The 27,633-nt window shown below is 47.9% G+C and overlaps 1 protein-coding gene and 1 long non-coding RNA gene across 4 annotated transcripts in view; one reads left to right on the forward strand and one right to left on the reverse strand.

The window, feature by feature from the left end:
* Window positions 1–26,848, reverse strand: part of FHL1 (four and a half LIM domains 1) — a 78,345-nt gene extending 51,497 nt beyond the window's left edge. Inside the window, exon 1 of one of the 3 annotated variants that reach the window (XM_083486541.1) lies at window positions 26,775–26,848. Coding sequence is in view for 1 of the 3 variants with exons in the window: in XM_083486544.1 (XP_083342670.1) it covers window positions 13,781–13,841 (61 nt within the window). In the remaining 2 variants the exon portion in view is untranslated. Of the gene's footprint in view, window positions 1–13,780; window positions 13,915–26,653; window positions 26,717–26,774 lie in introns of those variants that run through there. The other 2 variants (XM_083486543.1, XM_083486544.1) reach the window with 2 other exon arrangements.
* Window positions 6,093–27,633, forward strand: part of LOC310698914 — a 42,888-nt gene continuing 21,347 nt past the window's right edge. Inside the window, exons 1-2 of the long non-coding RNA XR_014521815.1 lie at window positions 6,093–7,585; window positions 8,002–8,177. This is a non-coding gene — a long non-coding RNA (uncharacterized lncRNA). The remainder of the gene's footprint in view (window positions 7,586–8,001; window positions 8,178–27,633) is intronic.

A 27,633-nucleotide genomic window follows, 5' to 3' on the forward strand; every position in this document is an offset into this window, starting at 1 on the left:
CAAACTCAGCCAAGAGCATAAGGTCAAACAGATTCCTCACTGGCCTTGCAGACAACTTCATTGTCCAGAAAGTGGGAGAAGCAACAAGAGGAACAGCCATTTTAGATCTGGTCCTAACCAATGTTGATGACCTGGTTAGTGGGGTAGAAGTGGAAGGATCATTAGGCGCGAGTGATCATGCTCTTCTGAAGTTTACTATACAGCGGAAAGGAGCAGCCAAGCATACTAGGACTCAATTTCTTGACTTTAAGAAAGCCGACTTCATAAAACAGTAATAGTGTTCATAAAAAAGTAATAGTGCCACTGTATTCTGCTCTGGTCAGACCTCACCTGGAGTACTGTGTCCAGTTCTGGGCACCACAATTCAAGAAGGACACTGACAAACTGGAACGTGTCCAGAGGAGGGCAACCAAAATGGTCAAAGGCCTGGAAACAATGCCTTATGAGGAACGGCTAAGGGAGCTGGGCATGTTTAGCCTGGAGAAGAGGAGGCTAAGGGGTGATATGATAGCCATGTTCAAATATATAAAAGGATGTCACATAGAGGAGGGAGAAAGGTTGTTTTCTGCTGCTCCAGAGAAGCGGACATGGAGCAATGGATCCAAACTACAAGAAAGAAGATTCCACCTAAACATTAGGAAGAACTTCCTGACAGTAAGAGCTGTTTGACAGTGGAATTTGCTGCCAAGGAGTGTGGTGGAGTCTCCTACTTTGGAGGTCTTTAAGCAGAGGCTTGACAACCATATGTCAGGAGTGCTCTGATGGTGTTTCCTGCTTGGCAGGGGGTTGGACTCGATGGCCCTTGTGGTCTATTGCAACTCTATGATTCTATGATTCTATATATGTATTATGTCTTATACATTGGATAATGTATGTATAATATTTAATGGGGTAAAACAGTTAATGTACTATATACATAATAGTATTTAGATCATCTGCTGGTGATCGTTTGCCCCTAAAACAACCTAGGCACGCAGTTCTGCTCCAGCTGCAGCCTCCAAGCCCACCTCAAGGAGCGCACTGCCGTAATCCAGCTTTGAGGTTCCCAATGCATGGTGAGTAACTGTGGCCAAGCTCCACGGCTCTGCAGGAAAAAATAAAAATCACCTTCCACCAAGAAGGTTGGCAGGAGAGGAATGGAGTGGAAGGGGCAGAGTTCTCTCCCACCGTGGCCAAGAAGCGGTGGGGAGGCCGCTCACTCTCTTTCTGGCCTGCGTCAAATTATTTCGCCGCCTTTGTCTTTCAAGTGAATTGTTAAACAGGAAAAAAGTTAAAAATGGTTCAGCAGCACCTTAATAGACCAACTCAGTCTGTTCTTGGTTGAAGCTTTCATGTGCAGGCGCCCTTCTTTAGATACAGGGAAACAGAAGTCCCCGGACCCTGATATATAGAGGGAGGGGAGTCCCCAGACCCTGATATATAGAGGGAGGGGAGTCCCCGGACCCTGATATATAGAGGGAGGGGAGTCCCCGGACCCTGATATATAGAGGGAGGGGAGTCCCCGGACCCTGATATATAGAGGGAGGGGAGTCCCCGGACCCTGATATATAGAGGGAGTGGAGTGCCCAGACCCTGATATATAGAGGGAGGGAAGTCCCCAGACCCTGATATATAGAGGGAGGGGAGTCCCCAGACCCTGATATATAGAGGGAGGGGAGTCCCCAGACCCTGATATATAGAGGGAGGGGAGTCCCCAGACCCTGATATATAGGGGGAGGGGAGTCCCCAGACCCTGATATATAGAGGGAGGGGAGTCCCCAGACCCTGATATATAGAGGGAGGGGAGTCCCCGGACCCTGATATATAGGGGGAGGGGAGTCCCCGGACCCTGATATATAGAGGGAGGGGAGTCCCCAGACCCTGATTTATAGAGGGAGGGGAGTCCCCAGACCCTGATATATAGAGGGAGGGGAGTGCCCAGACCCTGATATATAGAGGGAGGGGAGTCCCCAGACCCTGATATATAGAGGGAGGGGAGTCCCCGGACCCTGATATATAGTGGGAGGGTGGGGCGGGGGTTTTCTCCAAAGGGTCGTAGGACTCAGTGGGTATGGTCAGCCTGCTAGCGACTATGAATGACTGAAAAAGCAAGGGATGGTATGCAGATGACCCAAAATAGCTTTAGCATGTGTAAAGAGACAGGAATTCAATATCTCCATTCAGACCAGGTCTCTCCATAGTTTTCAGCTGAGTGATAAGTTGCAATTCAGCCACTTCTCTTTCAAGTCTATTTCCAAAATTATTTTTTCAGAAGACAGCTGCTTGGAGATCCTGTATTGAAACTGTTAAACAGAAGGCTGTGTTCACCTACAGCTGGCATCCCCAACCTGCAGCCCTACAACTTGGCCTACAACACCCATGATCCTTAGCTAACAGGACCAGTTGTCAGGAATGATGGGAACTGTAGTCCAAAACATCTGGAGGGCCAGAGGTTGGGAATGCCTGACCTACAGCCTAAACCAATTCTGGGCTTCGGCCTTGGAACGTTTCCTTCAGAGTGCTTCACTGAACTCGCACAAGTTGCTCTCCATCAAGGTTGAAGCTCTATTTTCCCAATCCATGGCTTTGCACAGTGAGTATGTGTTGTGTTTTCCAAAGCTTTTCCTTAGCCTTAACGCTCCTGCCATAAATGGGAAGGGGGTGGGAGAACGGATGAATGGTGGCATTCTCATGTTTCCTCCTGTCACTCAACGCTGCTTAAAAGGGCCCCCGCATGGATGAACTATTAGTCACGATCACCAAACAGATAATTTCAGTGGCAATCAACAGCAAGCAAAGAATGGCATCAGAACCTCACTTCGGGGTAATGTTTCATATGAAATTGCCATATAAATTCCTTAATGGGGAGGCAGCCCAACGAAAGGGCCAAGAGGATGCAGAAATAATAAAACGCAGGGCTGGAGGCAGTAAAGTTTCTGAGCACCAGACGCTAGAAATTGCAGGAGGGGACAGGATTCTTGTTCTGAACTAGTTGTTGTTGTTGTTGATGATGATGATGATTTATGGTTTCTATCCCAACCATCTGGCTGGGTTTCCCCAGCCACTCTGGGCGGCTTCCAATGGAAGGTTAGAAATACATGAAAACATCTGTCATTCACCCTAAACAGGGCTGCCTTCAGATGTCTTCTAATCGTTCTTTATTCCTTTGACATCTGACAGAAGGGTGTTCCACAGGGCAGGCACCGCTACTGAGAAGGCCCTCTGCCTGGTTCCCTGTAACTTGGCTTCTAGCAGGGAGGAAACCGCCAGAAGGGAGAGGGACCAGGGTGGAGACGCTCCTTCAGGCCTACTGGGCCGAGGCCATTTAGGGCTTTCAAGGTCAACACCGACACTTTGAATTGGGACCAGAAACGTTCTGAGAGCCAACGTAGGTCTTTCAGGACCGGTGTTATATGGTTTTGGTCAGACTTTATTTTACAGAAAGGTTCAACCTTGTTGGCATCTTATTTGTATTGACACACAGAGGAAGGTTTCCTTTTGGGAAGCATTGAATCCTTTTTACAGAAAGGTTCAGCCTCACTGGCATCCTCTTAACACACTTTGAATTGGGCTCAGAAACTTCCTGGGAGCCAACGCAGGTCTTTCAAGATGGGTGTTATGTCGTCTCAGTGGTCCCAGTCCCCAGTCTGGCTGCCGCATTCTGGATTAGTTGTAGTTTCCGGCCACCTTCCAAGGCAGCCCCACATAGAGCGCATTGCAGTAGTCCAATTGGGAGATAGAAACTAGAGCATTCACTACTATGGCGAGACAGTCAGCGGGCAGGAAGGGTCTCATCCTGCATCCCAGATGGAGCCGCCCTGGACACAGAATGGACCTGCGCCTCCTTAGGTCCAAAATGACCCCCAGGCTGCACACCTGGTCCTTCAAGGGCACAGTTGCCCCATTCAGGACCAGGGAGTCACACACCCCCACCTACAACAGGACTTCTGTCTTGTCCGGATCCAACCTCAACCTGATAGTCATGACCCGTCCTCCAACCACATCCAGATACTTGCACTCGACCTTCACCGCCTACCCTGGTTCCGATTTGAATGAGAGTCAGAGGTCTCCCCCCCAAAACCCCTCCCCAAAACAACAACTCTGGGGAACCCCACTACCCACCCACCCCAAAAAAGCTCAACAACTCTGGGCACTTTGTGTTAACACTTTGCGATAAATAAAGGGGTTTGGGGCTGTGGTTTGGGCACTCGGTCTCGAAAAGATTTGCCACCACTGGTCTAGGCATGCATAGGCCACCTTCGGCCTTCCAGATGTTTTGGCCTACAACTCCCATGATCCCTATCTAGAAGGACCAGTGGTCAGGGGTGATGGGAACATCCAAAACATCTGGAGGGCTGAAGGTTGCCTATGCCTGGTCTAGGGTGAAAGTTGTCGCCTTTTTCCAAACATGCTTTGCTGCGAAGCGGCCAAAACCTTCCCATTTTGTGTCCCTACATCTCCAACATTTCCAAATAAAGCTTTCTCCCTGTGGCTTCTTCTCTAATGACTAATACACTGGAAACCTCTTCCAAGGCCCCATTCTTATACTTCATTCTTGTTTGGAAAAGCGAGCCAAGTCTCCATTTGTCTCCGTTTTATTACACTTGCCAGGAACTGATATACAACACCAGGCTTCCTCAACTTCAGCCCTCCTGCTGTTTTGAAACTATAATTCCCAGCATCCCTGACCACTGGTCCTGCTAACTAGGAATGATGGGAGTTGCAGCCCAAAAACATCTGGAGGCCCAAGGTTGAGGAAGCCTGCACAACATTATCAAACCTATAGTTATGTAAATCCAACTAGCATGCCCAAAAGATTCTTCTGCAGAAGGAAACTAGATTGATTTTCCTGCTTGATTCTTTGCATCCCTCAGGTTTAAATACAGAAATAGATTATAGTTTTTAATGAGTCATCATTAATATCTTGACATACAATGGATAACCTTAAAAATCTATGTTGAATCTGGTGGTTTCAAAGGGGTCACTTTAAGACAGGCACCCCCAACCTTTGGCCCTCTTGATGTTTTGGACTACAATTCCCATCATCCCTGACCACTGGTCCTGTTAGCTAGGGATCATGGGAGTTGTAGGCCAAAACATCTGGAGGGCCGCAGGTTGGGGATGCCTGTTTTAAGAGATTAAAAAACTTTGCTGTAGATTGCTGCCACCTGTAACAAGAATTAACACTCAAAATAAAAAAATTCCTTCCAGTAGCACCTTAAAGACCAACTAAGTTAGTTCTTGGTATGAGCTTTCGTGTGCATGCACACTTCTTCAGATACACAGATGTGTATCTGAAGAAGTGTGCATGCACACGAAAGCTCATACCAAGAACTAACTTAGTTGGTCTTTAAGGTGCTACTGGAAGGAATTTTTTTATTTTGACTATGGCAGACCAACACGGCTACCTATCTGTAACAAGAATTAACACTGTGTCTCTCTAGAAAAGTAAACATAGGATTACTGTTTGTTTACTGTGGGATCCGCCATGTCACTTGTCCCACGTCTCTGATACACAAAATATGGTATGTAGATCCATGCGTGTTATGTTTTATTTCTTAATTTGTTTAAAAAAAACTATAGGCAGCCCTGTTTAGGGAAGCTTTTAATGTCTGGTGCACTATTGTATTTTAATATTTAGTTGGAAGCCGCCCAGAGTGGTGGGTAGAAATAATATTTTATTATTATTATTATTATTATTATTATTATTATTATTATTATTATCATTAATTATTATTATTTAAAGTATGCATGGCTGACAAAGCCTGACAAGGCGAAACAAGGTGTTATTCCGGGAATCCTTGTCTTAAGTTCTTTTGTGTGATACCTGCATACAGCAACTATATTTTGCAAAGGCATATGTTAAGATCTTTGGTATCTTTTGTCTTATACCTGCATACAATAACTATACTTTGCAAAGGTGTACGTGGAACCTTACAAATAAAAAGTTCATTTTCTGCGAGTACCGCTTCTTAAAGTTGTCACATCTGACACTTGTATTCGTAAAGACGTACTGTATGTGGAACACAAAAAAAGCTTATATTTGGACATTACGTATGTAAGAAAGGATCTATTTGTATTTCCTGTTTAGAATGGTGGTCTTTAATTGCTTCTACTTAATTTGATGATGTGAATAGAGGTATGTTTATATGATGTATAAAGAATTCATATAGTTAAACACAGTCAGGAACTGATACACACCCATCAAAATTAGTTTTATTTCCCATTGGGCAGCGGCCGCAGACACATTGCAGGCTCAGGATTCTCTCCCAGGCGATGTGACGCAATGTGGCCTTTTCTGAAAGTGAGCCTCCATGGTTTTACTAGCGCTCCTTGCCTCAATTTTCCTTGGTGCCTTGTCTCCTTGCCTTAGTTCCCCGTCTGGTTCCTGATACACTTTCCAACATAGCCCCAAAGCAGTTGCTTTTGCAATACCACCAACTGCCCCAAACAGAGGGTCGTGATGAGGGTCAAGCTGAAGGGTGCAAGGAATCTCCCACCTTTAAACCTGAAAGGTGGGAGTGAGGGGGTTAAATTGGTAACGATGAAATGGGCACAAGATATAGGACATCATGTACAAATGGAGGGTTGGGAAAAGTTACGGAGAATGAATTTAAAATTCACTGATTGCATACTAGGGTGGTTCATAATTTATTTATTTATTTATTAAATGCCTGCTCCAATGGTCTTCTCTTTCTACACTAGGGATTATATAGCTATATCTGAAATTTCATGCATCTCAGTTAATACCTTGACCCTGCTCCACTGAATTGACATTTCAGCCTTCACGATATAGGGAAACGGCTATGAAGGAGGGTCCCTAGTGTAGTACCTTTGGAGAAGGGATTTTCAAAAAAAGGTTTTTCATGAACCGCCCTATTGTACGCTGCTAAAAGATAATTATATGAAAATGTTGTATAGAGGGTATATTACAGGGTTAAAAAATCACAGAGTTAAAAACTGGCAGTGATCTACCCCCCTTTGGGGGGTTCAGGTCAAAGCTGTTGAGCTTCTTTGGGGCGAGCTTGTGATCTATGACAGACGTCCAGTGATCTACCGGTAGATCACGATCTGCCTATTGGGCGTGCCTGTAATATAGGAAGAAATGATTTGATCCTAAACTTATCTCTTGAAGAAAGTGCATCTAAGGCCCTAAGCTTCAGCCGACTTAGCCCCCTAGACATAAATCTGGCACTGGCGGAGACCGTAATACAGGGGTGAGCAAGCTTTTTCGGCAGGGTCTGGTCCCTCAGACCTTGTGGGGGGCCAGACTAGATTTTTGGGGGGGGGGGGATATGAATGAATTCCTATGACCCACAAATCACCCAGAGATGCATTTTAAATTAAAGGACACATTAAACTTATGTCAAAACATGCCCATTCCTGGACCGTCCGCTGGCCGGATTGAGAAGCCGATTGGGCCGGATCTGGTCCCCGGGTCTTAGTCTGCCTATCCATGGCATAATAGAAGGGAGTGAAGAGGGAAGAGGGAAAGCACAAGGCTTGGAGGAGGAGTCAAAGCTGCTGCTGAATTATGCCCCCATCCAAACTCTCTTTGGCAAACACCTCTCAGCGAATGGTCAGGGATGTTCCGTCTCAGCAACAGGTGGGATTGGCCAAAGCTAAAGAGAATTTCAGACCCGAAGGTTCACAGAGAGGAGAAGCAGATGGCAAACATCTAAAAAGAACTGGAAAATCTCTCCCTCTCTCCTTCCTTCTTTCCTTCCTTCCTTCCCCCCCCTCTCTCCCTCCCTCCCTCCCTCTCCCTCTTCTGTGATGGGAAGAGCCCCTGGTTATCAAACCTTCAGAGGTACAGAAGGGGCACTGGGGGGGAAACTATGCAGCTTTCTCTCCTGATCCACCACAGCTCAGCTTTGAAGAGAGCAGAATCGCATTGAATGAGTTGCTCATGACTCCTCGACCTAACCTACCTATCATCTATCTATCACCTATCTATTGATCATCTATCTATCTTATATCTATCTATCATCTAATCTATCATCTTATATTTTCTATCTACAGTGGTACCTGAAACTGTTCTTAACCTGAAAAACCACTTTAGCTAATGGGGCCTCCCGCTAGCACCGCGCAATTTCTGTTCCCATCCTGAAGCAAAGTTCTTAACCCGAGGTACTATTTCTGGGTTAGCGGAGTCTGTAACCTGAAGCGTCTGTAACCTGAAGCATATGTAACCCGAGGTACCACTCTATCTATCTATCTATCTATCTATCTATCTATCTATCTATCATCTATCTAATCTATCGATCAATCAATCAATCAATCATCTATCTATCTATCCATCCATCTATCTATGCCAGTGCAGGATTTAGGTATGAGCTCAACAAGCTGTAGCTTAGGGCCCCACTCTCTCTCAGGACTGGTGTTATATGGTCTCTGTGGCCGCTCCCAGACCCCAGTCTGGCTGCCGCATTCTGAATTAGTTGTAGTTTCTGGGTCACCTTCCAAGGCAGCCCCACATAGAGCACATTGCAGTGGTCAAAGTGGGAGATAGCCAGAGCATGCGCCACTCTGGCAAGACAGTCAGTGGGCAAGGAGGGTCTCATCCTGCATCCCAGATGGCCCTGGACACAGAATGGACCTGTACCTCCATGGATCCAAAATGACCCCCAGGCTGCACACCCGGTCCTTCAGGGAGACAGTTGCCCCATTCAGGACCAAGGAGTCCCCCACACCCAGCAGCCCCCTGCCCCCCCAAAAAGAGTACTTCTGTCTTGTCAGGATTTAACCTCAATCTGCTCTATCATATAAGGAAGGAAAGTGGGTACAAACAGCTCTTGGGGGGGGGGGATTCCCACCCTCCACGCAGGTATCAAAGCAGAAGTTTGGAACAATGTCTGTCTGCTGCAGCAGCTCCATCTCTGTCCAATACATCATTTTCACTGGTACCCCAAAGGGATAAACCAGCAGGAATATTTTGGGGGCAACTGGGATGGAAATGGTCACATCGTGTCTGTCGTTCGTTACAAAGGCAGACAAAGCTTTTTGAGAGCCCTAAACGACAAGATCCTATGGGAAGGATTAAGCGGAAAGGTTACCCTGCAAATAGTTGGCATGGCAGCCGAAGTGAGCCAAATGGTGTTCTAAAATGAGCTGCCGGGCTGCAAGCCACTAAACAGCCCCACAAGAACATGCAAATATTTTGTTCCAACTTGAATAATCGCGTTAATCCCTTTGTCACGCAGCCAACCTTAGAGCTTAGTTTCCATGGTGTTTGGAGGACAACTTGGCACACACAGAAGGAGGCAGCAAGATGAAATGTTTGGCCTCCCATAGTTGCTGCTACTCAAAATAGAGCATGAAGGACCAGGTGTGCAGCCTGGACACCATTTTGGACTCAGAGGTGTTCATGAAGGCGCAGGTCCATTCTGTGTCCAGGGCAGCTCCATTTGGGACACAGGATGAGACCCTACCTGCCCAGAGTGGCGCATGCTCTGGTTATCTCCCGCTTGGACTACTGTAATGCACTCTACGTGGGGCTACCTTTGAAGGTGACCCAGAAACTACAACTAATCCAGAATGCGGCAGCCAGACTGGGGACTGGGAGCGGCCCGTGAGACCACATAACACCAGTCCTGAGAGACCTGCATTGGCTCCCAGTACGTTTCCAAGCACAATTCAAAGTGTTGGTGCTGACCTTGAAAGCTCTAAATGGCCTGGTAGAGGAAAATTTCCTCTGGCTGTCACTATTAAGAGGATGCCAGCAAGGTTGAACCTTTCTGTAAAATTAAAGTTTTAAATCAAGTCTCACCAAGGCCATATAACACCAGTCCTAAAAGACCTGCATCGGCTCCCGGGACTTTTCTGGGCACAATTCAAAGTCTCAGTGCTTACCTTGAAAGCCTTTAACGGCCTCAGCCCAATAGACCTGAAGGAGCATCTCCACCCCGGACACCGGGGTCCCTTTTCTGAGGGCCTTCTGGCGGTTCCCTCCCTGTGAGAAGCGAGGTTACAGGGATCCAGGCAGAGGGCCTTCTTGGTAGTGGCACCCGCCCTGTGGAATGCCCTCCCATCAGATGTCAAGGAAATAACTATCTCACTTTTAAAGGACATCTGAAGGCAGCCCTGTTTTGAGAAGTTTTTAATGACTGGTGTTTCAGTGTATTTTTAACCTTCTGTTGGAAGCTGCCCAGAGTGGCTGGGAAAACCCAGCCAGATGGGCGGGGTAGAAATAATAAATTGTTATTACTACTATTATTACTATTACAGTGGTGCCTCGCAAGACGAAAAGAATCCGTTCTGTGATTCTCTTCGTCTAGCGGTTTTTTTCGTCTTGCGAAGCAAGCCCATTGACGGATTAGCGGATTAACGCTATTAGCGCTATTAGTGGCTTATCGGATCAGCTGATAAGCGGCTTAGCAGTTTAGAAAAGGGGGGGGGGAACCCGCAGGAACTCGCAATACATTTACATCTTGCGAAGCAAGCCCGTAGGAGATTCGTTTTGCGAAGCACCTCCAAAACGGAAAACTCTTTCGTCTAGCGAGTTTTCCGTCTTGCGAGGCATTCGTCTTGCGGGGCACCACTGTACTACTATTATTATTATTAGACTGAGCTAGGGAGGCCATGTTCTGACCCCCACATTTCTGGGGCTGCAGACCAAACTGCATCATTTTCAATCTGGAAATTGATCAACAACAAAAGTGTGGATTCTTCTCCCTGTCATCCTCTTTGCAGTTATTTTAACTGCACGCCAGGAACTGTGTCTGCTTGGCTGGGACCCCGACATAAGCTTCTGTGATATAAATCACATTTTATTTTTATGCAGCTTGTCTGGCCGGCTTGCTACGCAGGCAGGTCAAAGGCTGGGCAGGGCGCCAGGGGCAGAGGTTTTCCAAAAGGTCTCCATTGCATTGCAGTGAACATGCAGCCCTCACTCTGCGTGTGCCAACTGGGGGCCCTGGCACAGCCCTGCCCTTTTATGGACCTTGGTTGCCTCGTCTGGGACCCCTAAACGTATTTTTATTGCATTTCTCCATCGTTCAGGGCGAGGGGTTTTCTGTCCACAGCAGGTTTTCTGCTCCCAAGGTTTTATCTTACTACACTAGGGATTATATAGCTATATCTGAAATTTCATGCATATCAGTTAATATCTTGACCCTGCTCCACTGAATTGACATTTCAACCTTCACGACATAGGAAAATGGCCAAGTAAACAGCTATTTTCATGGAGGAAAACTGGACATCATCATCATCATTATTATTATTATTATTATTATTATTATTATTATTATTATTATTTTATTCTCTCTCTCTCGACTGCATCAGACAAACATGGCTACCTACCTGAATCTGATGTTTGTTGTTATTTTAACTGCACATCTGGAACCGTGGCTGCTTGGCTGGGACCATAGTACTCTTTCCTAAGCTTCTGTGATGATAATAAATCCCATTTTATTTTTATGCAGCTCGTCTGGCTGGCTTACTACACAGGCTATGCAGAGGTTTTCCAAAAGGTCTCCATTATTGCAGTGAACATGCAGCCCTCGCTCTGCATGTGCCAACCGGGGCCCTGGCACAGCCCTGCCCTTTTATGGACCTTGGTTGTCTCATCTGGGACCCCTAAACATACTTTTATTGCAGGGGATTTCCCTTTCTCCCTCTTTTAAAATTAACTTTTATTTGCTTCTCACATTACGACTTTGATCCATTCAAAAGAAAACACCTTTTAACATTTTTTGCCGTACGTTGTATATATATGTATCCAAACATCCTTCTGCAATTTCACCCTTAGTGTCCCTATGACCTTCCCTCCACCCATGCTTGGCCCCATTAGATTGATTTCTACAGTATATCCTTTATTTGTGTTCAAACAGTATACTGTATTTTTCTGTGCCTTCTGGCGGTTCCCTCATTGCGAGAAGCAAAGCTACAGGGAACCAGGCAGAGGGCCTTCTCGGTAGTGGCACCCGCCCTGTGGAATGCCCTCCCATCAGATGTCAAAGCGATAAACACCTACCTGACAGTCAGAAGACATCTTAAGGCTGTTCAGGGAAGTTTTCAATGTGTGACATCTTAGTGTATTTTTGGTCTCTGTGGAAGCCGCCCAGAGTGGCTGGGGAAACCCAGCCAGATGGGTGGGGTACAAATAATAATAATCATCATCATCATCATCATCATCATTATTATTATTAGACTAGGTTTCCCCCCTAAAAAATAATGTCAAAAATTAGGGGGACGTCTTGTACATGGATATCTCCCCCCATTTTCTTAAATCTGAGTCCCCAAAAATAGGGGGCATCTTATACATGGGGGCATCTTATAGACAGAAAAATTTTGTACTTTAGATATTAGCCCATATAATCTTGTAGCTCTTTCTATTGTAACTTGGTGGATTTCAGTCTAAACATATAAATCAATTTCATTCAGAACACTGTTTTCCCATAGATTCATCTACACATTCCCACTCTTTCTTTAAGTTTTGGTTAGAATGTAATCTGATTGCTGTCATCATTTTGGCCAATTCAATGAATTCACAAAATTCAATTTGTCCTTCTGCCACTGAAAGGACTTTATCTCCCTTCCAGTTTTTTGCCACCAAAATCCTGGAGGCGTATAAGAATTTTTTTTCTTGTTGTTGGGGATGTCCCTATTCCTAGAAGAAAGGCTTCTGGGCCAGACAATCCATTTAGAGAGATGGGAAAGGTTATGGAAAACCGATATAAACGTTACAGCCTGCTATCTGATTAAAGAGAATATAATGAAGATGTTCTATCGTTGGTACCTCACCCCAGTAAAATTATCAAAGATGTACAAAAAGCACTGAAATCTCTGCTGGAGGGAGGTGGGGACATTGTGCCACATGTGGTGTAAGGTGGTTAAACAGTTTTGGATTGTGATACATGAAGAGCTCAAAAAGATACTTAGGAGTTCAGTTTCTCAAAAGCCAGAATGTTTTCTGCTGGGCTTAATAAGGATAAAAGGAATGTATTCCTTTATGCAACAGCAGCGGCCAGAATATTAGTGGCAAAAAAATGGAAAACAGACAAAATTCCAGAATTACTAGAATGGCAAGCTAAACTTTGTGAATTTGCAGAGATGGCAAAGTTAACAGCTTCAATTAGAGGCTGTGCTAATAATTTTTTTTATAAAGAGTGAGAATGTGTAAAGGATTACATGAAAAGAGTTGGCTTCGGAGTCTAAAATTGATATGCGATAGTTTAAAGGGCTCAAGGTTATAGGATGATATTAAAACTAATATGGAACAACAAATATAAACAGCTGTTAACTCAACAACAAAAACAGCAACAACAGTATGTAAAGAAGATCGTACATGGGTGAAGGGAAGCAACAAGTTTAGGGGGAAAGAGGTGAGGGCATTAATTGAAAAATTGTTAAAGATATATATGGGATTAAGGATAAGGAACCAAAAGGAGACAGAAATTAAGGAATAGTAAAATAAGGGAATCTGAGAAGAATCAGTACAAATGAAAATATGAGACTCAAGGTTTTGTTATATACTGTTTTGTCTTGGATGTGAAGTCTTTTGTTGTAAAGATTGTACATAAAATGAATAAAGAAGTGTTACCCGGGGGGGGGGGGGAGAGAAGAAAGGCTTCTGGTCTTTTTTCAAATGTCATTTTGAACACCCATTAAAATTCTTCGTAAATATTACCCCAGAACTTTTTGATTTAATCGCATTGGGGTGGGGAATTTTCGGTCTGCAGCAGGACTCTTAACAACCATGGAGGGGGTTTTTTGGGGGGTGGTGGTAGGTACTACTTGCTGAGACCCTCCACCCATTTCCTCCCAAGCCACAAAACTAATAGCATCCCCCAGAAATTGCCTTCGTCGTTGACATCCGTTTCCACGTTTCCGCTTCCTTCACCATCATTTTTCTCGCACATGTGGGTGACCTCAGTGAAGCCTCTGGGCTCTGCGTTCTCCTTTGGGTGTTCTCAGTGACAGTGAGGAGAGAAGATGTCACAGTTAACAGGAGATGGAGGACCAGGGAGGCATCCGTGGTTGCTTAGCAACCACCTATAGGATGCCACCAAGGCCTCCAAGAGGAGGCTGGTGGTGCAAATGGGTATTCCCTGGTCTCCCACTATTTTGGGTGAGGTGGACTTTCTTTCCTTCTCTTTTTATAGTAATATTGATTAAATTTCCATTTTAACAATCTATAAATACCACATTAAAAACATTCCAAATGATAAAATCACCAAATGATCCAAATATTAAGCCAAATAGTAAATCTTTGGTTGACTTCCCATGCTCTGAGGTTCGGGGGGGGGCGTGATGGTGATTTCACATTTGTGCGGCTTATCTTAATTAGTCCAGGTCATTCCAATAAAACATTCCGATCTTGATCCTTCGTTTATTTTTAACAGACTCTGAGTTTGTCCGGCAAGTGGGTTGGACCAAGGTCATATGTTTCTGTGTGGATATTTATTTTCTTTATTTCTCTCTTTATATTCTTTGTAGTCCAGCAGTCTGTCCATGGCGTTTCTCTTTCTCTTTCTCTTTCTTGTGCCTGTGATTTTCCACTGCGACGCGTCCCAAGGTGGAGGAAATCTGGCTTTCTGCCATTTGTACCAGGCATATGTCCAAACTTCTTTGTTTTATCTCCTTCCATGACAAATCAGCCTGCACTTTGGCTAGAAACCATCATTTCCATCATCTATTCTTGTCAATCCGTTGAAGGTAATTGCAAAAATCACAAATAATTTCCATGCAGGTAATTTGATAGCTAGACTATAATCATAACAATGATGAAATACTCTTTCTTTCTTTCCCCTCCCACTTACGCACATAAACAATCAGGCACGCAGTCCTTACAGGGAGGTTGGCCAAATAAGATAGCAAATACGAAGTACCGTATTTTTCGCTCTATAACACGCACCAGACCATAACACGCACATAGTTTTTAGAGGAGGAAAACAAGAAAAAAATATTCTAAACGAAATAGTGGATATATGATTTTTGTGGTTCATGCTGTGGCCACAGACGTGATCTGACAGTGAGTTTGGAGTAGCCCAATGCAAAAATCCTGAGGATCCATGTGGATCCATGCTTTGTAACCACGGAGGAGGGAAGGAAGGTGAACCATGGATCCTCTGCTCATGACTGCAGCAGATCCCCCCCCCCACCCGCAGGCATTCGCTCCATAACACGCACAGACATTTCCCCTTACTTTCTAGGAGGAAAAAAGTGAGTGTTATGGTGCAAAAAATACGGTATATCAAAAAGAAATAATGGAGGCACATGCCCCCCTTCCATTCCGACATAGGGTGAGGTGGACTTTCAGTACAGAATCAAGTAGATAGCTGTGTTGATCTGACGTATTCGAAATATATTAAAAAATAAAAACATTGTCCAGTAGCAGCTTAGAGACCAACTAAGTTTGTTCTTGGTATAAGCTTTTGTGTGCATGTTTCAGTGTATCTGAAGAAGTGTGCTTGCACATGAAAGCTTAGACCCAGAACAAACTTAGTTGGTCTCTAAAGTGCTACTAGACAATTTTTTCAGTACAGAAGTTAGGAAGCCAAGAATATAGGACTGCACTTGAGAGAGCCTGGCCATCAAGGCAGTGTAGCCCTGCCATTTTCCTGAGGATTCCAGATTTCCTTTCTGGTTAGTTAAAAGCATGGGTAGGTAACCTAAGGCCCGGGGGCCGGATCCGGCCCAATCACCTTCTAAATCCGGCCCGCAGACGGTCCAGGAATCAGCGTGTTTTTACATGAGTAGAATGTGTCCTTTTATTTAAAATGCATCTCTGGCTTATTTGTGGGGCACAGGAATTCGTTTATTTCCCCCCTCCCTTAAAATATAGTCTGACCTCCACAAGGTGAAGTAAACAGCTATTTTTGTGGAGGAGGGTCGAGATATTAACTGATATGCATGAAAATTCAGATATAGCTATATAATCCCTAGTGTGGTAAGATAAGGCCTTTGGAGTAGCCATTTTTTAAAAAAAGGTTTTTATGAACCGCCCTACCATACAAGCGGTGGGTTGGCGCTTTAAATTGGCCATTGGCAGTCGCCCCGGCTGCCCAAAATAAAATCGAGATTAAAGTGACTCATCCGTTTACAATGGATTCATTCCTTGACACCGCGGATGTCAAGAGAAGATACAGAGAGGAACGTTTCACCACAAGCCAGAGAGGTCTGAAGAAACCAGAGAGGGAGGGAGGGAGGGGGCAGCCACCCAAATATTTTGGCAGCAATGGAGGCGAGAGGAGAAAGAGAGAGAGAGAGAGAGAGAGAGAGAGAGAGAGAGAGAATGTGCAGTCACTATGCATGAATATCCCAGAGCAGTGGGGAAAGCTATGGAGGCGAGATATTAGATTGACTGCCTGTTACACGATTAAGGAGAACCGAATGAAAATGATGCACAGGTTGGACATGACCCCAACCAGACTTGCTAAAACGTACAAATTAAAATCCAACTGAAGTTGGAGATTCAACAGAGCAGAAGGAACTATGTTTCCCATATGGTGGGGATGCGAAAAAATGGGGGCGGGCGGTCTGGAATACAATTTATGAAGAACTAAAAAAGATGTTTGAAACATCCTTTGAGAAAAGGCCAGGAGCATTCCTAACAGGTATTGTTACAAAAGACATCCTGAATGATAAGAAAAGTGTTTCTAAATGCCACGGCCACTGGCAGGTTGTTGATAGCTAAAAATTGGAAAGGGGACACTGTCCCCTCAATAGAGGATTGGTTAAACAAATTACCCCACCTAGTTTTTGGAGGAGGAAAACAAGGAAAAAAATATTCTGAATCTCAGAATCCAGAACAGCAAGAGGGATAGCTGTGCAGCGAAAGCAGCAATCCCTCTTGCTGTTCTGGCTTCTGGGATAGCTGCGCAGCCTGCATTCGCTCCATAAGACGCACACACATTTCCCCTTACTTTTTAGGAGGGAAAAAGTGAGTCTTATAGAGCAAAAAATACGGTATGTGAATTTAAAGAACCGGATAAAATGACAGCGGCCATTGGACTTCAGTCGAATCAAAAACTCAATATGGAACTGATTAGAACAAGCATGTCCAACAGACAGATCGTGACCTGAACCCCCCAAAAATGGGGCTTTTCCTCCTAAAAAAAGCTCAGTAACTCTAACCTAGATCCCTGCCAGTTTTTCACTGTGAGAAGATCACAGTCTCTTGGGAGTTGGCCACCCCTGGCTTAGAAGAATATATGATAAAACATTGTTCCAGTTTCTTGATATGTATGGACTGAGTTTGTAAAGGTTTGGGGAAGTTATTGTAAGACTGTAAGATCATTCTGGGGGTTCAAGTAACCACTATATATATTAAAAACACAATGACTAGTTTAAAATATACCAAAAAGGTCTAGCTGTGGTGGAGGGAAGCCATGATAACAGAACAAGATAGACACAGAATGGAAAACGGGAACTTTATCAATATCACATCTTACATTGTATATTCTGTATATCTTAGAGCATAGATTCCATGTTATAATAATCAAATGAAATAAAGACTTGCAATATGAATATGAATATATATATATATATATATATATATATGGCGGTTCATAATTTTTTTAAAAAAAATGTCTGCTCCCAAGGTCTTATCTTAGTACACTAGGGATTATATAGCTATATCTGAAATTTCATGCATATCAGTTAATATCTTGACCCTCCTCCATGAAAATAGCTGTTTACTTGGCCATTTCCCGATGTTGTGAAGGCTGAAATGTCAATTCAGCGGAGCAGGGTCAAGATATTAACTGATATGCATGAAATTTCAGATAGCACCAAATTGGGAAAGGCTGCCCAAGAGTTAGAGCACACACAGGCACTGCCCAGGTGACTTAAAACACTCTGACTGCTGGTCCCTTGTAAATAGCTGCTTTCCATATGTCCCTTTTCCTGCCTGGGGTGGAGCAGTCTTGATGCCTTACTAAAAAAAGGTTGTGTCAAGGCCTACATCGACGTGGCACTGTTTGTGCAATTCACAATTTGTGCCAATGGGGTTTTCAAACTAAACTGCCACAGCAGGGCCCCCCAATCTGGACTGGCACCTTGGCACAGGCTGGTGTGTGTGTGTTCCTGCCCAGAAACCTATGTCCCCACTGTGGAAGGATGTGGGGATCCAGAATTGGCCTCCAAAGTCATGGTTAAAACCGTATTTATGGAAGACAATCTTACTTGGCTAAAAAAAAATAAGAGCTTCCAAAAAAACCTACAAACGCCTGTGTTTCCTTCTAACAGACACGACCCAAAAGGAAAAGGGAGGATGAGGGAGGAAGAAAAGAGCAAACTCTAGCACTAGATTTGGGTTACGAAGTTTTTGCAAAGGCCAGCAGGAGTGGACAAATTGGGAGTGGCATAATCCTGGCATAATTAGCAGCTGAATCCCATCATCCCATATTTACTCACTGCAGCCTAAGCCTTTAAGCTGACATCGGAACTTGGACACATTTAGGAATGTGAAAGGAGCTGTTCGTCTTTGTTACTGCTGCCGCCACTGTAACCCTAAACACATCTACAGTGGTACCTCTAGATACGAACGGGATCTGTTCCGGAGCCCCATTCGCATCTAGAGGTAAACGTATCTAGTGATGGCACGTCTGCGCACATGCGCGTCACTTTTCGCCGCTTCTACGCATGCGTGTGATGTCATTTTGAGCGTCTGCGCATGCGGCAAAACCCGGAAGTAGCACGCTCCGTTACTTCTGGGTTGCCGTGGAGTACAACTCTAACGCACTCAACTCGAAGTGTATTTAACCCGAGGTATGACTGTATTTCTCTTCCAGGCACAACCCTAAAATGATTCAAGCCATATTTGGTTCCAAAATTTGGAACTCGGCTCTTTGCTTTCCAAACCACCCTAAATATCTTCACAGAAGCTTACGAAAAGCTTGGCCTGTCGCTTCACATGCAAAAAACCAAACAGCTGCACCAACAAGCACAAAACAACCCCTCTGCAGCGCCACAAATCCAGCTCAATGGTGTAATGTTGGAAAGTGTCGATCACTTCTCCTACCTAGGGAGTTCTCTTTCCATAAGGGCCGACATTGATGCCAAAATCCAGCACTGCCTGAGCTCTGCGAGTGCGGCTTTCTCCTGAATGAAGAGCAGAGTATTTGAGGACTGCGACATTTGCAGGGAAACCCAAATTTGCTATGGTACTACCAACCTGACTGTCTGCTTGTGAAACATGGACCACTTATCAACGCCGTCTCCAACTCCTCGAAAGATTCCATCAACGGGGCCTCCAAAAAGTTTGGGAAGACACAGAAGAACTAATGCCAGCGTCCTGGAAGAAGCAAAGATCGCCAGTGTTGAAGCAATGATTCTTCAACATCAACTTTGGACTGGTCATGTTGTGTGGGATGCCTGATGATCGTCTTCCAAAGAAACTACTCTATTCCAAACTTAAAAATGGAAAGCATAATGCTGGTTGTTATGTTGTGGGCGAACATAGCAGATGACACAGTGATTTCTCCAGAGGAGCTCTTTATTGTAAGCTGGACAGAACTGAACAGCAAACAGCTCAGCCGGCCTGCTTTTATAGGCAGCCGGCTATCAACATTGTAGCAACAACAACCCAGGGTTTCCCGCCTAAAATAACTGACGTGGACCTGAGTGAAAACTATCTCCACTATCCCCCTGCTGGCCCAGGGTGAGAACTTCAGTACATAACACCCCTCCCCACCGAGATAAGGCGTTAGTTACAATCGTAATGGTTTCCTTATATACAGCACTACACGTAATGGTTCAATTAGGCACAAAAGCATATCGGTTACATTTCCCATACTTAGACCAACAGTGATAAATGTCCGACAACATAGTCCTTTAAATAGGTTGGGCGCTTGGAAACTCTGCCAGACCTCCGGGGACTGGTAGCCAAGTCCGGGGGGGGGGGGGGCACACAATTCTTGCTGAGGCTGTGGTGCAACCCTAGGTGGCGTTGAAACCAAATCCCCTGGATCCGCTGCTGTGGGTGGAGCCTCCACAAGTGGAGTGGTCTGAGTCTGTGGCAGCGGCATAGCGTGGGTTATCAGCACCCGGGGCAAGGCAAGTAATTTGCGCCCCCTAACACCTAACCTAACCATGGTCATTAATACGCCAAGACGCGCGTCTTTGGGCGTCGCGGCGCAGCCTTCTCGGTCTCCCTCCCCGGCCCGGCTAGTCCCGACGCGGCTTCTTTCTGGCGCGGGGAGGGGGCGGCTCTGGGGCCAGTGCGTCGGCAGGCCTCCGGCGCGGGTGGGGGGGCCCCGTCGGGACGGGTGGGCAGTCTTGGCGCGCAGGCACTAGAGCGCCGCAGATGGCGCGTTTGGCGGGCTGCGCGCGTCCAGACAGCGACCCGAGCCTGGGCGGCGTGGCGCTTGGTGCCGGAGCCTCTGCCCGCAGCGCCCCGTCGGGAGACCCGGCCGGAAGGAGCCTCGAGCCGGCTGTCGGACGCGGTTGAAGCAGCCAGGGCGGCATGGCAGGCGGCGGCGGCTCCTCGGCGACTCCACGCGGCCAGCCGAACGCTGCCCGTCGGTGAAGAGGGGCTGCCTGGCGCGCCCTCCATGGCCCTGACGCGCGGGGACCGCGGCGAGCGCTGAGAGCCGCTGCCAGCTACAGCCTGCGCCCGAGGCTCTTCGGCGACTCCGGAGGCAGCGAGCGCGCCCCCCCAGAAGTTGCGCCCGGTGCGGCTGGCACCCCTGGCACCCCCCACGCTACGCCACTGGTCTGTGGTAAGTCTGGCAGACCCTCTGAAGAGGCTTGGTTTGGCTCCACGCTGGCAGTTTGCGAGGGAGGTGTAGGTGGAGCCTCGCCATCAGTAAGTGTCTCTTCTGGAGCCACAAGCGCAGTTGGGGGCACCACAATAGTGTCCAAGTCCCCAACCCTGCGCCTAAGCTGGTCTATGTGCCGGCGCCACAAGCGTCCGTCTTCGAGTGCCACCTGGTACGAGCGAGGTCCAGTGACTCCCACTACTGTGGCTGGCACCCAAGGAATGTCCCCCACATAGTTCCGGGCAAAGACCTGGTTTCCTGGAACAAATGACTGTGGCGCGTTGGCACAGCCTGGGGGTTCGGCCATGGCAAAGTCCGGGTGCAGCCGGTCGAGCAGTGACCTGAGGCGGCGGCCCATAAGCAGTTCAGCAGGACTCCGCCCTGTGGCCGCATGAGGGGTGATGTGTTGCACGAACAAGTATTCAGCGACCCGCTCGTGCCAGTCTCCCCGGTCCAGGCGTGCCAGTGCCTCTTTTGCCGAGCGCACCATTCTCTCTGCTTGCCCGTTGCTGGATGGATGAAAGGGTGCCATTAGGGCATGGCGGATGCCCAGTCCCAAAAGATACCGCTCAAAAGTGCCTGACGTGAACTGCGGTCCGTTGTCAGAGACAAGGACATCAGGACACCCATGCGTCTCAAACAGGCCTCGCAGCACCCGGATGACGGCCTCGGTAGGGGTGGAGGGCATCAGGGCCACCTCCAGCCATTTGGAATAGGCGTCCACCACTACCATAAAGATCTGGCTGTGAAAGGGGCCAGCCAGATCGATGTGCACCCTCGACCAGGGTGTCTTTGGCGTCTCCCAGGTGTGTCCTTTAGCTGCCGGTGGTGCAGGCCTCGATTCTTGGCACGCTTAACAGGCGGACACCCAGGCAGTGATGGCATCGTCCATGTTAGGCCACCAGACGTAACACCGAGCCAACGCCTTCATTTTGACAATTCCCGGGTGGCCAACGTGCAGAGCCTCCAGGACGCGTTGACGGGGTCTTTGGGGAATCACGACGCAGTCTCCCCACAGCAGACAGCCGCGATGAGCCGAGAGTTCCTGTTGTCTGGTTGCGAAGGGCTGGAACTCTGATGCGAAAGGCCCTTGCGGCCACCCCCTCCACACCCAGTTGAGCACACGGCTGATGGTGCGATCCTGGGCAGATGCGGAGGCCACAGTGGCAGCCGATACAGGCGCTGCCGGAAGATCCTCAATCAGGAGGAGCGATGAAGCTGGAGCCGGGTCTTCCACAAACGCTGGAAGAGGGCAACGGCTGAGGGCGTCGGCATGGCCCATCGATTTCCCCGGGCGATGGACGAGCCGGTAGTGGTAGGCAGCCAGGAAAACAGTCCATCGCAGCATGCGCGGTGAGAGGACTGGTGGAGTTGGACGATCACCGGCGAGGAGGCCCAGGAGCGGCTTGTGGTCAGTGATGAGGTCAAAGGTCCTGCCATAGAGGTATTAATGGAACCTCTTCACTCCAGCCACAAGTGCCAGTGCCTCCTTGTCGAGCTGGCTGTAATTCCGTTCAGTCGGAGATAGCGTCCTGGAAAAGTAGGCAAGCTGTGCTTCTCTTCCGTCTGGAAAACGGTGACTAAGGACAGCGCCGATGCCAAAAGGTGAGGCGTCACAGGCAAGGACCAGCGGCCTGGCTTCACTGTACTGTACCAGCACACTGTCCGATGACCCCAGGACCAAGTTGTCTTCGTGCTGAGGAGTCGGTGAAGAGGCTCAGCCGCCATGGCTTTGTGGGGCAGGAACATGTTATAAAAGTTCAGCAGTCCCAGGAACGCCTGCAACTCCGTCTTGTTCTTTGGGATGGGGGCCTGCTGGATAGCACGGATCTTGGATGTGGTCGGGTGAAGGCCGGAGGCGTCGATAAGATAGCCCAGGAACTCTACCTGTGGAACGGCAATCTCCCTCTTTACCTTGAGCCCGGCCTCTTGGAACCTGGTCAGCACGGCACGGAGGCGCTCGAACAGCTGCTGGTGTGAGTCTGCACACACCAAGACGTCATCAAAATATGGTACCACGCCCGGAAGCCCTTGCAGGAGACGCTCCATAGGCTTTGGAAGATGCCAGGAGCCACATTCACCCCAAACTGCAACCGGTGGCAACAGAATGCCCCTCGGTGGGTGACGATCATCCGGGCTTCAGCAGTGGCATCATCGACGGGCAGTTGTTGATAGGCTTGGGCAAGGTCCAGCTTAGCGAAGACCTTACCCTCACCCAGGGAATGCAGCAGGGGTTGGACAGCAGGAACCGGATAAGCGTGCTGCTGAAGTGCCTTGTTGATCGTGCACTTGTAGTCAGCGCAGATTCTCACCCACCCGTCTGGCTTGACAGGCGTGACGATGGGGGTTTCCCACTTGGCATGGTCAACCGGCTCCAAAACTCCTTGGGTGATCAGCTTGTCCAGTTGTTCATCCACCTTAGCCTTGAAAGCAAAGGGAACCCGGCGTGGCTTTAGCTTGATGGGGGCGACTTGTGGATCAAGGCTAAAGGAGATGGGCGTACCTGTATATTGCCCCAAAGTGCCATCAAAAACCTCGGCAAAGTCTTTGACCAGACCCTCAGTCTCTGCGTTAGAGATGCAGTTGATGCCGGTGACTTCCAGGCCGAGGGCATCAAACCAGTCTAAGCCCTAGGAGGCTTGGCCGCTGACCTTCTACCACCACCAGTTGGAGCAGGCCTGAAAAATCCTTGAAGGCAATCCGGAACCGGCCAACGCCTACCACGGGAATGTCGTTTCCCTGGTAGTCTCTCAGGTGTACGCGGTGAGAGTCGAGTTGCCTTTTGGACACTCTGGGTACCAGTCTTTTGATGGTGCTCCAAGACACGATGGACAGGGCAGACCCGGTGTCGATCTCCATGTCACATGGAGCTCCTTCAATGAGCACTGTGACGTTCAGCTTGCGTCGCGTAGGCGAGTCGATTTGGCCAATCGTGGTTCCAGACGGGCAGCAGCAGTTGGTGAGAGCGAAACAGCTTTCCTTGGCAGACTGGAGTGAACGCTTGGACTTGCGAGTCGGTGAAGGGGGGGTGTCAGACGGAGCCGATCGGCAGACCTTAGCGATGTGGCCCCTTCTGGAATACTTCCTACAGGTGGCATCTCTGAATCGACACTTGGCATGGGAATGGTTGCCTCCGCAGCCGGCACATTCTGGTTGGCTCTTGGACTTCGGTTGGAACTTCCTGCACTCCCGCTTTGTCTGGTGCACGTCATCCTCTTCACTGGAGGATGCCTCATCACTGCTGGCCTCTTCATGATACACTGGAACTGGCTTCCTAGCAAGACGCGGGCTGCTGGACTTGCGGATCTCCTGGGCGGAGCGTTCAGCAGCTTCTGAGGCCACAGCCTCCTCAATGGCTTTCTGTAGTGTGAGGTCTGGCTTGGCGAGGATACGCCGTTGCAGATGGATGTCCCGGACCCCGCAGATGATGCCATCAGGGCATCGTCTAAGTCTCGGAACTCACAGTGCATTGCAGCCTGTCGCAGGACGGTGATGTAGTTGTTGATTGACTCCCCTTCTGCCTGGTTCCGGTGGTAGAACACATGGCGGGCAGCAATCTTGGACGGCTTCGGTGCGTAGTGGTTGCGGAGCTTCTCTTGGATCGTGTCCCACGGTGTTGCCTGGACTGCTACAGGCGCAACCAATGCTCGGGCCGTCTCAAACACCTCAGGCCCACAGAGGCTGAGGAATAGGCCCCGCTTACGCTCCTGTGATACTTCCGTCAGCTCGTTGGCTTGGAGGTAGCAGTCGAACCGAGTGAGGTAGGAGTCCCATGATTCAGAGGCTGGCGCAACCGGCGGTAGAGGCATGAGTGAAGTCATGGTTCTGATGCGGGAGAGAAGGGCGATGGATGGACACTGTGCTCTAGCCAGAACAGTCAGCTCTGAATTGGTTCTGTTCAGTGATTTCGCTCAGTGATTCAGCTCAGCTCAGAGGGTGGCCGCATCTGGCTGTGCTCTGATGTCCATCGAGCCCATCCTCGTCACCAGTGTTATGTTGTGGGCAAACATAGCAGATGACACAGTGATTTCTCCAGAGGAGCTCTTTATTGTAAGCTGGACAGAACTGAACAGCAAACAGCTCAGCCGGCCTGCTTTTATAGGCAGCCGGCTATCAACATTGTAGCAACAACAACCCAGGGTTTCCCGCCTAAAATAACTGACGTGGACCTGAGTGAAAACTATCTACACTATCCCCCTGCTGGCCCAGGGTGAGAACTTTAGTACATAACACTGGTGGTCCACAAAAGAGGTTGAAAGATCTCAAGGCAGATCTTTAAAAATGTAGTATAAACACTGACAACTGGGAAACACTGGCCTGCGAGCGCTCCAATGGGAGAACAGCCTTGACCAAAGGTGGCAGTGGGGTTTGAAGACACTCAAACTCTGGATGCAAGGGACAAACACGCTAAGAGGAAGGCACACTTGCAGGATCAACTCCCGCCCGGAAATCAATGTCCCCACTGTGGAAGGACGTGTGGATACAGAATTGGCCTCCACGGTCACTTACGGACTCATTGCTAAAACCGTGTTAATTGAAAACAATCTGACTCGGCTACAAGGGATCGCCAAAGAAAGAAGGAAGCCATGCCTAAGCCATTGTAAGGTTCCCTTCCAACTCTGCAATTCTGTGATCTCCACCACTTCCTTCTCTACAGGGAAAACATTTGGTTTTTGCGCTGTGCTCTCCATGTTACAAAACCACCATGCCCCACTGCGTCCCTCCAAGTGGGAAGGGAAATAAACAGGCCCTGCAACATCTGGCTGAGCATCTGGCTGCTGTGTCCTAGACTCAGTGGTTTAGACCACAGCGCCACCCGCGTCCCTTCTCATGAGGGTAGTAGGACTCAGTGGGTATGGTCAACCTGTGGACGACTATGAATGACTGCAATTAGTCCTACAAGAAGAAGCAAGGGAAAGTATGCAGATGACCAAAATTAGCTTTAGCATGTGTAATGAGACCAGAATCCAATATCTCTATTCAGACCAGACAGATAAGCCAGGAGGAGAACACTTCCATCTCCTGGGACATTCAACACAGGATCTCCAAGCAGCTGTCATACTGCAAAAGAATTTCGGAAATAGACTTGAGAGAGAAGTGGCTGAATTGTAACTTATCACTCAGCTGAAAACTATGGAGAGACCTGGTCTGAATAGAGATATTGGATTCCTGTCTCATTGCATATGCTAAAGCTATTTTGGGTCATCTGCATACCATCCCTTGCTTTTTCCTGCAGTCATTCACAGTCGCCAACAGGTTGACCATACCCATTGAGTTCTACTACCCTTCGGAGAAAAACCCTGCCCCACCCTCCCTCTATATATCAGGGTCTGGGGACTTCTGTCTCTGTGTATCTGAAGAATTGTGAATGCACATGGAAGCTTATACCAAGAACAAACTTAGTTGGTCTCTAAGGTACTACTGGTCAATTTTTTAATTTTTTAATTTATTTTGACTCTCAGACCAACAAGGCTACCTACCTATATTTCGTTATGTGCAAATGGCTTTAGATACCTATTAGGTCCATCAGTGGCCATATAGCACACATTCAACACACACAAAAAGTGACAAAATGTTGTTGACAAATGACAGCTGGACAGATCAAGGGCCCCATGACTTTCAGTAGCTGAGGGCCTCATCAAACCTAAATCCGCCCCTGGCTCTGCCTGACTGTGAGATTGCCAATGGGTACAGAGAAAACGGGGCGATTCTGAGAGCCTGAGAGAGGCAGCCCCTTCCGTTGCACAGCTGAGGGAAAGAGCCAAGCATTTCAGATCACAGAAAGCGAAAGAAAAGTTGACATTAATTTGTTGGCAACTGACAATGCACAGGAACCCTGCCGGCAACAACATTGCACCCTTTGCCACCTTCTAGTTCTGTTAGGAATTTTTTTGGATAAAAAGAAGCACAAACTTTCCCTCCAGAATAAGTTGGGGAAGGGGGATTACCCAAGCTAGCAAGAAACGTACTAACAGAGACAGTCGTCTGCAGCAGCCAGAGGCTTGGACAGCTGTCTTCTAACCCTCAGGCTGGAAGATGTCCTTGGAGAGGTGTTAGAGGAGAGAGACAGACACACTGAGACAGACTCACCTCTGACCTGCTGCCTGGATGATGCCCAGGAGGAGAGACTGGGGAGCGGCTGCTTGCTCAGGAGGAAGGAAGGGGAACTAAGATCTGGAAGCAGCTGAGCCAGAGGGTTGGTGCTGCCTGGGTGGAGCATTGGAGCATGAGGTGGGAGGGCGAGGAGGAGGAGGGGGGATGCAGGCGAGCCTGGACGGTCCTGAGGCGCAGACCCGGATCCTGCTGCTCCAAAGGTGGTCCCATGGGATGGAGCCAAAGGGAAGTGACATGCATATAAAACATTTGGAGGTTTCATCTGAAGAAGGCAATGGAAGAGTATCCAGGGTTCTGAATCTGAGCCAGGGTGCCCTGCCCAATGGTGAGACTGCCAACAACGGGCTCAGAAAGAAGTGGGTGATTTTGAGAATCTGAGAGACGGAGCCGCTTCCATTGCACAGCCAATGGAAAGAGCCAAGCATTTCAGATCACAGAAAGCAAAATAAAAGTGGCACATTAATTTGCAACCCACAGGAACCCTGCCAGAAACAACACTGCCCTCTTTGCCACCTTCTAGTATTGCTAGGAATTTTTTTGGATAAAAAGAAGCATAAACTTTCCCTTTGGAATACGTTGGGGAAGGGGGATTCCCCAAGTTAACAAGAAACTTACTAACAGAGACGGTCACCTGCAGCAGCCAGGGGCTTGGATAGCTGTCTTCTAACCCTCAGGCTGGAAGACGTCCTTGGAGAGGTGTTAGAGGAGAGAGACAGACAGACTCACACTGAAGGATCCTCTGACCGGCTGCCTGGATGATGCCCAGGAGGAGAGACTGGGGAGCGGCTGCTTTGCTCAGGAGGAAGGAAGGGGAACTAAGATCTGGAAGGAGCTG

The sequence above is a fragment of the Podarcis liolepis genome (genome assembly GCF_965112155.1).
Source record: "Podarcis liolepis genome assembly, chromosome: Z".
Classification (NCBI taxonomy): Eukaryota; Metazoa; Chordata; class Lepidosauria; order Squamata; family Lacertidae; genus Podarcis; species Podarcis liolepis.